Raw genomic sequence first — 13692 nt, 5'->3', positions numbered from 1 at the left:
CATAGGTCCTGCTGTTCTGAAGAGGGTAAATGTGTAAGGGAGGAGAACCACATAGTGGAAAAATACTTTTATTTTTAAAAAGTCTCAGAAGTACAAGAGAAGCGTATCAAAGAGTGCTGTACCATGAATACAAAATAAATATGAAATGCTGACTTTTTTTAACACCACAAACCAGAAGATAAACGTAACTCGCCCTTCGTTAAGGAAGAAAGGATTCTAGGACTGTTAAGGCAACGGAGTAACATCTAGATTCCATTCCCAGGTCTTCTGGCTGAACACCGGGCAGCACTTAGGAGCTGTGTTTCAGTAAACCTGCGGAATCGCTGTGCGACGTTGGCAAAAGGCTCAACTGGCAGCAGTTGCTTTTTGTTTATGAAACGCTTCCAGTGTTGAACAGGCTTGGGAGGATTTTTAAGGTCAGAATCAGCTATCCACTAAAGCGGTCATCGCCTTTCTCACGCACTTCTCTCCTGCATGTACTCAATAGTTTCCCGCTCTCCTCTGGATAGTATTTACCCATCCCTGGCAAATTAGGAACTTCACAACTACATAAAACGTAGGTTGATTAGTATTTTTTTTTTTTACCTATTTTTTTCCTCCCCTTGTTGGAGTAGGTGTATCTGGTATTGTTCAAAATAATTTAGAAAATGGAACATTATCCGAAAATTTTAATTGCCTGTAGTCTTTTTTGGGGGGCGGGGGGGGGCATTTAACATATTGCTTAGGTAAAATACTATCTTGATTTATTATCTGGGTTATTGCATATAAATACGTATTATGTACTTACAGCAAGATAATCATCACCTCCTCAGTGAAGAGGGGGAATCCAGAAGAACTGTGGGTTTAACTAGGATGAATCCGATTTTCGCCCTCGGCCTCAAATCACATGGATGAGAGTTCTTAGCTAACACCAAAAGTACAGTGAAAAAATGTTTAGTTTAAAACACTGACTTTTAAAAAAGTCAGACATTAAGGCATCTCTTCAACTAACCTGTCATAATTTTAAGTACTTCATTTTCACACTGGCGACAGAGGCAAAGGTAAAATAAATCTTTAATCTGCTAAGATGATTTGGGGGGGGAGTTTCCATCCTTCTCCCAAACCCAAACTCCTTCACAAGAGCTCATTGCTTCCAGCTCCTTGTCAGTGCCAGACCCCCCAAGCCAAGCCTGACTCCCAGAGCACGGGCGGCAATTCCGCTGTGGATGGCAGCTGCCTCTCTTGGAGGCAAGTCTGACGGCTCGTGGCCTTCCTGAACAGAATTCCCTTGCTCTGTTGTTATTTTTTGGTTGTTGTGGACCTAACAGTGAGTCTGTTTTGGATCGCCTGCTCGACAGATTGACCTGCTTGACAGATTCTGCGTATGTATTTGCAAATTTGCGGCACAAAGGGGTGTTAAGCCGTAAAACGGCGTAGTTCCTTTTAAGAAGAAGGAAAGCTGAAGCAATATAAAGGAGGATGGGCTCTCAAGCATCAACTCTGAGTCCGGTTTTACACGGAGGAGCTCTTGTGATATGGTCCAGCACTCGGAGAGGTAACAGGTTTTCTCAGTTGTCCATCAGCGGACAATGAGAAACCACGACAGCGCTGAGGTCACGCGGCGTCGCTAGACAGGTGACAGAGAACAGATGTGCCTTTGGAAGCACAGCTTTGCTGTTCTGACCTGCCCTTCAGGGAGCTGACTGCTTCCCACCACTGGCACTTCCTGGCGGGTCTGTGAGATCAGTGACAGAATTAATGGTCTTTTGTTTTCTGCAGTTTGGAAGACAGTTCATAAAGGTGAAGAGAGAAGAATATAGGGGTGGTTTAAAGAACAAAAGAAGGAATGACCTCTGTAGGTGTCTGAGGTGGGGTGACAGTGAAACTGAAAGCAGTAGTACAAGTACATTTGGGGGTGGAAATCCTCTCCTAAATGGTCTGCAGCTCTCAGAGATGGCGAAACAGGACTGAAGAAACGTTCAGCAGAGGGACCTGTACAAGTGGGGAGAAGAGTACACGAAGAAACAAAGACATGGAAAGCCCGAAGCGCAGTGTAACTAGAGCAGAGACCAAGAACAGAGCAATACAAGCAGAGAGAGAGAAGTCAGGCAGGGTTCTGAAGACTAGAAGGAGCTCAGAACAGATGTGGAGAGGTAAAACAAAGCTAACGGACAGCAAGCCGAGCCAGAAGAGCAAACAAACCTCATGCAACTGTGTTAATTCCCCACTGATCTTCAGCACAGAAAAGTCTCACAAACAAAAAAAAGCAGTTTATCAGCACACCGACTGCACTATTGAAATGGCTGACGCGCGGAGTACTCGGTCAAAGGAGAGTATTAATAATGGCTTCCCTTCCCTCTAGTGCTCAGCACAGAGGGCTGGGCAACGAGAAGGGCCCAGAGAGACTCTCTGCGTTCTGGAGGTAGTATCCTGGGAAGAAGGAGGCATCCTGGTGGGACAGGCTGCTCTCAGTACTTGCTTTGGAAACAAGCAATGTTTACTTCCCCAGTTAAGGTACTGACAGCATGAGAATCCTCTTCACCTGAACAGCCTGGCCCCTCTGGTTTCCTGCTGTTGCTCTTTTCAAGCAACATACGTAAACAGTTTTTAAAAAAAAATATTAAAAAAATTTTTCACAGATCCTCATTTGTCCAGCAGCAGACCCAAGCAATCACCAAGCCTGCGTTGTCGGTCTGTATCCTTCCCTTCTCGGATGAATGCATTTTCCCTCTCCTTTCCTTTGGTTATTTCCCAAAGCTCAGAGCAGCTCGGTAGCGTATGGAAATACAGTTCGTCTGTGCGTTTCATCTTCTTTCTCCTCATCTCCTTCGTGGATGAAGCTGGCTGGGTCGTGTTGCTCAGGTTCCTCCCTTCTCTCAAAGAGCTGCTCTTCCAGGAAGAAGCTCCCGATGCCGTATTCCTCGTCATGCACCTTCGCTTCCGCAGGCAAGACGTGGGGAGATCCCAGAACAAAATCTGCAAACCTGCCGGATTTTTAAAGGGACAGGTGATCAGCTGAGAAAAAAAAGAAAAAAAATCCACCCAAAGAAACTGTAAATGCAAGGGGATACTGCCAATGAAGCTGGGATGTTGTAGGGCCGTGCCACAGGCAGAGCAGGTGAGGGGAAGCTGCAGCACAAGCTAGGGAGTCCTGGAAAACCGAGAGTAAACCCCAGCGGATGGCAACAACCCTGAAGATCTGTTTTCCTGCCTCGTCTTTACAGTCTTTTGTATGTAACTAACTTTTGCTCTTCTGGAGGCCATCTGCAAGGTCTTGTGACTGAGCAAGATCTAACTTCGTCTTCGCATCCTGTCAGCACTCACGGGGTAATCAGAGGAAGCATTTGTAGTTGGAGAGATGGCACTTCGGCTTCTAAAAATAAAGTTTCAGCGTATTTGTGACAAAGGCTCCAAGAATTCAGGTAAGTGGACACTGCTAATGGGAGCAAGGCTGGTGAGAACTTCCCATTCCTACGCTGCCTCGCTTCTGGTGCTGCCTGCACACGCTGGGCAAGCTGAGCTCAGGGCTGGCTCAAGAATTCCTGGGTTTGGTGAAGCTGGAGCTGCAGGCTGGGAGTTCTGCAGCTGCTCCACGGAAATGCCAAACCAAAGGTCTGGCAGCACAAAGCATGAACTCGGTGCTGTCCCTGTGTGTCACTCTGCCACAAATCTTACTTTCAGGGGACGACTACGCTGGGGAGAGAGAAGGGAGCTGGAGGTTTCTGGCAAGCGTGTGGAAACAGACGGCTGTTCTGACACCTGGGTAAGTGTCGACAGCATCAGAGAAACGTAAAAGGGAAATGCAGCTACATTCTGGAGTTCTGGTAAACTGATCAATAATTTACATTTTAGACTTAACATTTCTGCGAGATGAATGTTGTCACCTCGCTCTTCTTGGAAGCACTGTTAGTCTAAATGGGGAACAGAGTTGGACTGGCTGCGTTTTACGGGTTTGCCTGGTGTCAAACTATCTTCTGCTGCTTAAGAGAAGTGGAAAGGGTTACTCAACTTTAAATCGGGGTGCTGCTGTTTCTCTTTGCTTTTGTATTTTTAGAGCGAGCAGTTTTTAAGAACTATATTAATGAAGTGATGGCTGGACACGTGTCTCAATTGTTTTGTGCATTTGGCATGACTTTGGTTTACAGTACTGCAGTGAGCTTGCACTTTTTGCTTCTTTCAATCGTGCTACAGAATGCAAGTAGCTTTGAAAATAAGATGGTTTAACAGTAAATCCCTTAGAATTTGAGCTAGAAGGGCTGTCTGTGTGTCCATCCAAGGAAGATGAAGGTTTTGAAACTAGTTTTACCTTTTTATTGATTAAATTCCAAGCTGACCAGGGCTCCTTTGCAATGGTGACACTTGATTCTGCGGTTGGAGAGCTTAACACAGGTAATGTGTGCCTGCCCCAATTTGACACGGTGCTCTAAAAACGGGCATTCCACTGCTCAGCCAGCCGCTGGCTCACTGCCTAGGAACTTACCGAGGCACTGTAGGAAGCATGTAAGTTTTAAGGACAGCTGCCGTTACCATGCATTACCTGTGAACGTCTGCAAACTCTACAAGTAATTTATGGTTAGGGAGCAATAGACGGAGTTTAATACCAGAAGCAAGTAACTGACCAGAGTCCAGGTGAGAGAATTTGGAGGCATCAAATCGGGTCACGGAATGATGGATGGGAATCATCCCTACTTTGAAAATAAAGTTCTCTCTGAAAAGTTTCACCGCAGTGAAAGTGGAGACCCGTCTTCAAAATCAACCAAGATCAAATGGAAATCTGGAGGGGATCTGCTAAAACGTTCTAAGCCGTGGTTTTTAGTGGGATTACTCCAGAAGATAAAGCTCCCCGGGTGTCTCACTGCACCCAAGATAAAATGCACCCGGAACGGAGCCCAAAGCAGCATCTGGATCTGCTGTGTAGCACCATCTGCACAACGTGTTTCCCGTTCAGGAGGAGCCAGATCTTCTTACCTATGCGGGGCCTGGAGTTTGGACACAGCTAACCACGACGGGAAGCCAGGGCTCCTGCAGAGCGAGCGCAGCTCCTCCAGAGCTCGCAGAGTTTCTGCTTCACCTTGTTCTCGATACTCATCCTCAGTGAGGTATTTAAACACTACATTTCTTGATTTAAAGCGATTCTTCATTTTTCTAGGATGAAATGACAACAATTAGTATTTCTCACATTTTCAGGCACGTAATTATTGTCTGTCCTTTTTCTCTACTACATGTTATGAACATGCATTAATTAATCCCTTTTAAGAGGACAAGCTACATTCTTCCATTAAAATTTTAGGACGAAGTGTCTCATGTTTGCTAGTCTGTTTACCTTAGGTCTTAACTGAAGCTGTAGAATTCCGAGAGATGAGCTCTAATGAGCTTCAGATGAGCTTTGGATCAGCAGCTTTTTGTGTATGCATGGACTAAAATCTCGCAGAATGAAATAGATGGCTGCTTGCTCAGCCATTCTTAGGTGCAATATGCAAAATGTGTCTGTGCAGAGACACGGGCTGAATCAAAACCCAGTCTGCCTCTGTGACTTCGGAGATAAGCAGTGCTCTAAGCCTGCTGTGAGTTGTTCGTGTTTACTAGATCACTTCTCTAAAATCTTGCTTTAAATTACAAAACTGAGTAGTCTGAGGCCAAAATGTTTACAATCTGATGTTTTTTTAGCTGCTGCGTAGCAATGCATAATATAATTAGATATCAATTAGAAAGTGTGCCATGTTCTGTTCCCTTCTGTCGACTGCTTTCAATTTAAATGTTGTGATGAGTTAAGATAAGCAAGGGCTGGATGCCCATAAAACCTTCAGCTCTGTACAAAAACACCTGCTCCAACCAGCAGCATTCCACTTCCCTCCTTATTTTCCCTGTAAAGCATGAACAAACTGTGCCCTCGTTCTAGTCCAGTGGTAAAGGTCTTCCTGGCTCAGTGGGATCAGTACGGATCTTACCAACAAATAATGCAAGATTCTGAAGTTATTTTGACTATGTGCTGCTCTGAATTGTGTATCTGGCATCACGGCTTCACAGTTTGGTGCTGTTGCTTAGTGTTTTGAAAAAAAACAAACAACACAAACACCACCTTATTCTCCTAAGAGAGATCGTAGAGCTGTGTTTCAGTGGTTTTTGGCTTTACAGAAGTATCAGTTCATGAAAAAACAAGACCTTGTGGACAACAAACTGCAGCGTTTCAGGGTAAAACTGTGTTCTGGCTTCTGTGAACTTGTAGGAAAATCTGCGTACATCAGGTAAGTATTAGTCTTGTATGTTGCTTTTGAAACAGCTGGTGCTTCTCAGCTGCAGGCAAAAAGCAGTCTTCACAGGATAAATTCTACCAAAAATGAAAAAGCTTGAGCCCAGTCTACACTCCCAACATCTAAAAAGAGCACAAGAGCAAAGCAGTATGCTCTTCAAAACTAAACTATGTATAAAAGACTAGAAAAGAATGATTTTTTTTTTTATTCTTTTGGTTATGCCAGTTCCAGCCTTTGCCTCTCCTTGGTTCTGCCCGGTTTTTAACCCACAGCTACGGAACAGGCTGTGTTAAAGACTCGCAACCTGCACGTCATCACTGAAGGTAAAAGACAGATGTAAATTGCCAGGACTTTTTTTTTAGAATCTTCATCTGAGCGTTGCATTTGTGATAAAACATGCTTCAAATTCAAGGATGAGCAAACACGCAGTTCCCGTATCGCTAAGGAAAATCCTTAGTAAACTACAGTCTGCAGATCTCCAGCAGTTCCCGTTTCCAAATGGCACGATCTGAGCGAGGTGCTGCGAGTATGGGGGAACATCTCCACAGCCATAATGCTGTTTCCATGAATTAAAGGTACATCTGAGGTAATAACCCTGGGAAACTAAAATCAGTGGAAACCCCTTTTGTTGTGGACATGGGTTTGTAGTTTCTGAACTCGACAGAGTCTAATTTACATGGACTGTGCCCTAGTAACACCTGCTTCCTCGGCGATAGCACCAGATTCAGGACGAGTTACCTGCAGGTTCTCTCAGTCGCCGTGAGACCGAGGCAGTATTGCTGCAGCCTCATCCAAACAGAAGCGTTTTGGTTACCACGAGCTGCGGACTAGAAGGGGCTACATTTGGCCCCGAGAGCACAATCAACATTTCTCCTGTTCTCCACAGAACAAAACTCGTGCTTAAAACCAAATGGAAAATCGTTACATTCCTGGGTCTCAGGGCTTTAACCCTTTTCTACTGCAGCTCTGGTAGAAATACAAACTTTTTTTGGTAAAACTACCAACTAGCACTAGAAATTCGTAAGTCATTATTGACGCGTAAGAGCCTTTTCGCTGGCGGCCTCCAGTGTTTCCTGGTGCAACTGGGCCATTCACAGGTAGATACAAACCTGCCAACGCGACAGGCAGCGCCGAGGGGGTAATGCAGGCCTTTGGAACAGAGGCTGGCAGCTATTACCGCGTACGCAACCTCGGGTATGGTGACACCACAATAAATCAGGACAAAGGCTGTTAACTGCAGCGTCCATGCGAACAAGGTTATGCTTCGCTCTGCCGTAAGCGGGCCGTGCTGGTAACAAGCCACAAAGCTGGTCGTGCCAACGGCCAGCAAATACCCTGTGGGAACAGAAAAGCGGGAGACGGAGAGAAAGATGCAAACTACCCGGATAAACGTCGTGAGTCCGGTTCACAAAGCTTGGAGATGCCGTTTCTTGTGTCATCTTACGGACACCTGCGTTACGCTGAGCGCACTTTGTATTTCTAAAGCCCGCGAAGACTTGAGGAGGTGACCTACATACGAGCACTGAGCTGCAAGGGAATTCTCCCTGTGCACAAACATCGAGGCAGATCTCTGGATCTGTCAGCCCCTGCAGCCGCATCCAGTTAGCGATTTACGCATCCAGCGAAATACAAAGCAGCGCAGCTGGTGATGTAATGGCGACTCACTGAACAAATAATACAGGTAAAATCTGCTCTTAAAGCTGCTCCCAGCCCACTACATCAAACTCCTTATTTCATGACACAACATCATGAAATGCTCGTTTGAGTGGATTAAGAACCTTTGGCATATTCTGATGGCCCAGGAGAAAAAAGTACTTCATAAGTGAGTCACTTGATTTTGTTTTTTATGGGCAGGTATTCTTCTAACCACTAAATTAAACCAAAATCTGCAGCATATTTTTTGGTAATTTTCTTACCCAACAAGTAGTTTCTGTGTTCAGACCACAACCACTGCATGTTCTCTTTGAAGCAGTATATAAAATAGAGAGAGGACATCCAGCAGCCACTCATTAAGATCCAGAATGTGCTGTGCTGAAAATTATACAAACAAAAAAAAAATTAAAAAATTTCAGTGCACTTACCTAGCCACAGAACCAGAGCAACGGCAAAATCTAGCTCTGTACTCTCCTTATATTATGATGCAGATGATTACTATTGTTTATAATTTGTTTGATAAACATAGATTTACCCTTGGAATAAACCTTTTAAATGTCAACAGGACAAAGACTAGCAGAGCAAGAACACCCAGGATTACTCCAGAAAGGTAAAAGATCTTGGTACTCCTGTAAGAGAACGAGAGAGAATATGGTGAGAAGCGTAATGTTGTAACTGGTTAAAATGCCAACATGTGTAAAAACAGTGATGTTCTGTAAGAACTTAACACAGTTGTAGGTACAGGGTTAACAGGCCCAGTTCAGGTATTAAATCCATGTAAGGAAAAATTCTGAACAGGTACTTAAGGTCGCTGGAGCTGTTACAGCCTAGGAGATTGTGCTTGGTTTTTTTTAAAGCTCACACTATTTCTGATTTCATTCACCTTCCACTTCCTAGTAATTTCATTTTCTTCTATGCACTGATACGGTTTTGCACTGCAAGAAAAGTTGTGGGGTTTTTTTAAATTCAAAATGTAAACCCCCCTCCGCAAATGCCCAAGTTTTTTTTCTAAGCTTATGCATTCAGAAAGTCTGACTTCTCGGAGTTAACTCTATAAAACCTATTGCTGCTCTGCTTGTTTCAGAGGTGCCTCCTCACAATCGGTGACTCATTCCGCTCTGAAGTCATGGCACACAGGTTTTGCTAGAAGATTAACCATATCCTCCCTGCCATGCTTTGCAAAACGTGCATCAAAAGAGCGATGGGGCAAGGCTGGCACAAAGGTGGAGACAGATGAGGTCCCAGGTGACCTCATCCGAAGCCTTTCTGGCTGCAGGAAGGTGTCGTTTATACTGCAGGCAGCTAACCTCCCTGGCCTACAAAAAGGAAAGAGAATTTTTCTCAGTCCACACGCTTGCTCGCTCAGGTTTGTCTTGGTGTGGCCCAGCCCAGGAACCCTGACACAGCTGAGTGATTAACAGGGAGCAGCCCTCCCAAGATATGCCCCAGTCAGCCCAAACACAAATTGTATGAAGAACTTTTAAATACAGGTTCAGTTTCCTTCTTTCGCTTTCCCAGGGAACTGCCTCCCTAGCTTAGAAAACAGACCAAAAGGTGCACAGGCTTTGGGAAAGGAGTTCAAAAATCAGCAGCTAGTACTCACCTGCTCAGGCTGTTTGCAAAATGGAACAGAAAAATTCCAGCTACAAATAAAAACAAGAGCATTCCATCTAGCACTAAAAAAAAGGGGAAAAAAATAGAAATGGACTTTAGACTAAGTCAGTCTGAAATGTCAATTGTATAAAACATCAACAGAAAAGTCCCGAGCTTCTTACAGAAGAGACGGTAACACTGGCAATACCGAGCGATCTGTAATCTCAACCGAAAGCTTTTTTACTTACTTCTTCGTTTCACACTCACGGTGTACGGTTCAGTTTTGAAGGGCCGTATTACGAAACAAATATCCTCTCCATATTGCTTCATCCATATGGAAGTTTCTGTAGAGGTCTCTGGTTTCCAGAAGATTTGAATAGCACAAGCAGCAAACTCGAAAACGGTTTCTGAATTACGACAGTTGCTTTCTTCGGAAACAGGTTCAAACCTGAACATTTCTCTGCTGTTAACTCTCACCTGAGAACAAAAAAAAAGCAGCAGCTCAGAATCACTGGGGCTTTTTGAACTACATAGCCTATAAGCCATCTGTGTGATAATGACAATCAGTACAGAAAGCTCAAGAAAAAACACTAGCGCAATTTTTAGTTAATATTAGTTATTAGTATTATGCAAAAATTACTTATTTAAGCCTTACAAGGTGAGTCAGAGGAGTCAGCATCAGCATCTGTGGAGAGGCCGCAATCCATCCAAAAACTTGGTGGGTTTGTTTGTACCAGGACACTTGCTCCCCCACCCCGAATTTCTAATTAAAGCTAATAATTGACTGACCACAGTTTGTTTTGTGGCCTTTCATACGCTTCCCCATTCCCCTTCTGAACCATGACTCGGCTTTTCTTGTAGTTAATAATGCAATCTTCACGTTAGGGAGAGAAAAGGGATACGGAAAAGGAAAGACATCGTAATGAGAAATTTAAATATAAGCACGTTCCTGCTGGGTATTTGGGGTTTTCTTGCTGGCACCCTCCCCTAGTAAACTGGTAAAAGATAGTGTTGATCTTCAGAGACGGGCTGATCTTTCTGGAGACTGTGGTTCATTGTGAGCTCTTCAGTAGGGCCTGTTAGACAACAACGACCCATCACAAAAAAGTGATGCGACAGGTAATCAATCAGGCTTCTACTAGGAGAAGACACAACACATCAGCAAGCAATTTGTTGTGGGAAAAAAATCTGAACTTCTTGCTTTGAAACATTTACTCCAGGACAGCTTGGGTGACTGCTGGAGGTTTTGCCCTCTGAAGTCCATTCACAGAAACAACGACAGGAAAACAGTCCTGGGAACAGACAAAGAGATGTTCCACTGCCTTCTGGCTTAGAGCAAATTCCGCCAACAGAGATGAAGTGAAACTGTTTCCTTCCCTTGTCTGGAGACATACTTTGAAGGAAAAAAATAGAAAAAAAGAGGAACCACAGAGTCAGCTTGTTCCTTTAGCTATTATGGCGTCCACTGCGGAGAGATTTTTAGATTGAGCTCATCTCTACACGTGTTTCTTCTGAGACGAGTCCCTGTTAGAACAGACATGCACTGCTACTGCTGCTTTTTCATTAGTCACGATCTAATACGCTTTTGCTTCCTATACTGTGGCCTGGAATGCTACAGGGAGTGAGTCACCGAATTGCATTTTAGCCTCCAATTTAAAAACGTTACAAAGGCGTGTGGTGATAAGCAAAAACATCTGTTGCCAAGGTTAAGAGCGGGCCATCAGCAGAAAAGATGTGCAAGAAAGTAATACGCGACACTACGATAACGTTCGTGTGGCGTCACCCTGCGAGCCCGGCCAACATTCTTGTCACGGAGAGACCAAACCTCACGGCGTCCACAGCAGAGGATCGCAGTGCTGCATTTTCACCGTGGTCCTACCCAGGCACGCTTCAAGCTGCTGACTCCAGAGATACTGCTTTGATCTTGGTACCTAATGATGCTCTTAGAAATGTACTGTGTATCCCAACGATCCCCAAAAGGCCTCTTACCTGCAGGGTCGACCAAACGTACTGCAAGCGAATGGTTCTGTTTTGCACGTAGCAGTAACAGTTTTCACCCCGCTCCTGGGTGACATCCATTTCCTGCAGAAGCCTACATCTCCTACCTGGGGAGGGGGCAGAAAAGTTATTTTTAAGCATGTATCGAATACAACCGTTTAATTTTCCCCATTGTCATAGATGCCGAGGGAATCACAAGGAATTTGCAGATAATCTAACGTAAGAAATGTGCTGCAGGGTAGCATGTCCAACATGATTTAGATGAAAATCCAAATTAGACTTTCACGTTATTTAGGCTCCAGAGTAAACTGCCACACTTAAGAAAGAAAAAAAAAATTCATCTAGAGTGTTATTTTTTAAAAATGTAATCTGTAAAAGCTTGGCTGTGGTATCAGTGTTTTGATGGCACTGGAATAGGGCCTCTGGGCCAAATTCACTGCTGGCACGAGTGGGTGTAACTCCAGCGGAGTCGCTTACACCAATGGTGAATGCAACTGTGGGAGTCTGAGCAGGTAAACAGGCTTACATATTAAAATAGTCATTTAGCACATGACACAGCTGCTGATCGCGGGAATCATACTCCTCTCCCTCGGAAGTGTTCCTCGTGTTAAATAACAAGACTTTTCTTTTAAAAACCTATTTTCCTGATGTAGCCCAGCCGTGACATGTCAAAAGGCAACTCGGCTGACCGCTTGCCCTTAAGTCATTCAATCAGCGATGCTAACTGGTCTAACCCCCAAAATATTAGTGAGCCCCTGGGACCCTCGGAATTAGATTGTGCTTTTGAGCAGAAACGCACCTAAAAGATTTATGGAGCAAACTCTGAAGACTAACATGCATTCTGATCCCTATACATGTGTAAAACATACCCTACAGTGCATTACCGCAGGGTTCCAGGAACATAATTAAAGAGAAGAATAAAGGAAATAATTACAGATCTGAACAGAGGGAATCATCTGGCTCACTGAATAGAAAATGTAGGTCTAAGCCAAGCTCAGTAATAGCTGCTAAAACACTGTCATACGCTCAAACAGCAAAATGAGTATGTGCAAAACAGTCTCAATCTGGACAGATACTGTTTGCAGGTAAAAACCTGCCCTGTCTCTATAAGGAAGCTGAACTTAGGCTAAATTATTTTTTAACCCCTTTAATTGGGCCAATGAAAAATACTGGTGTGGATGTGCTTACGTAAGTTTATCACATCGCACCAGAATTAAAGTGTCCACAGATGATCTTGCTAAAGTAAATTACTTTAAACTTAAAAATCGGGCACTTTTATTGTGACAAATTGATCGTTCAATTGATTTTTTATCCTGGGCAAATGCAGCGGGAAGGAGCACAACCCTTCAGGCACAGGCCGGCTGCACCTCCTGAGAGGTGCTTCCGTAAACGCAGTTGGGCGAAGTCGCAAAAGGGTTCGTTTGTCTCCATCGCAGCCCGCAGGTGAGGCCGGGCACTACCCAGGGCGAAGACCAAGAGGATCCAGCCGTAAGAAACGGCAATGCCTTCAGCACGACCAAAACGCAGCCGAGCGCCCGCACCTTCCCCACAAGGGTGTGTTGGGATTTTCTGCCGCTACATTTAACCTATCCACGCACAAGAAGTTGTGTCCTCCATACACACCGCTAGCACGTATTTTCTTCCTCCAGCCCTTTAATTGTAAGGTGTCTTCTCTGGAAAAAACGTAATTTCAACAGGGCATCAGCTCCATGGAGTCCCGTTCCAAAAGGAAAGATGCAGGGTAGGTTTGGATTAGATGTTAGGGAAGAAGTTCTTTCCTCGGGGGGTGGTGAGACACGGGCCCAGAGAGGGGCTGGAGGCTCCATCCCTGGAGACATCCAAGGTCTTGACGGGGCTCTGAGCAACCAGAGCTAAAGGTGTCCCTGCTCACTGTGGGGGCTTGGGCTGGATCACCTTTAGAGGTCCCTTCCAGCCCAACACGTTCAGCGATTCTAAACAGGCAACCATGGAAGGAGCAGGCTTTAGCTGCCCTGAAGACACACAGAGAGGGCAGCTCTCAAATTTTGAGATTACGAGCAGCGGAGAGAAAGCATCTCCTGCAGAACCCTTCCAAACGTCAACGTGAGGAGGGGAAGCAATTTCTTGAAGCCGGGTATCGCTCCCGCAATGGAGAACAATCTTGAGGGTTTCCACTGCCCTCGGTAATAAACGGTCTGTCCCCAGCCCCATCCCCCTGAGCCAACTTAAGGACCAAGGG

General features: G+C 44.8%; 1 protein-coding gene across 1 annotated transcript; it reads right to left on the bottom strand.

Moving 5' to 3' along the window:
- Positions 1-2737: 2737 nt before the first annotated feature.
- Positions 2738-11581, bottom strand: TMEM194B (transmembrane protein 194B; the record flags this gene model as incomplete). The annotated part of the gene is made up of 8 exons (XM_009865844.1): positions 2738-2963; positions 4948-5124; positions 7340-7565; positions 8147-8261; positions 8419-8512; positions 9487-9559; positions 9725-9953; positions 11466-11581. Coding segments are annotated over 8 exons (1256 nt in total), but the record flags the coding sequence as incomplete, so codon positions are not given.
- Positions 11582-13692: the final 2111 nt, after the last annotated feature.

This window comes from Apaloderma vittatum, unplaced genomic scaffold (genome assembly GCF_000703405.1).
Source record: "Apaloderma vittatum isolate BGI_N311 unplaced genomic scaffold, ASM70340v1 scaffold14453, whole genome shotgun sequence".
Classification (NCBI taxonomy): Eukaryota; Metazoa; Chordata; class Aves; order Trogoniformes; family Trogonidae; genus Apaloderma; species Apaloderma vittatum.
The sequence above is the reverse complement of the archived record's forward strand: the minus strand, read 5'-3'. Positions and strand labels throughout refer to the sequence as shown.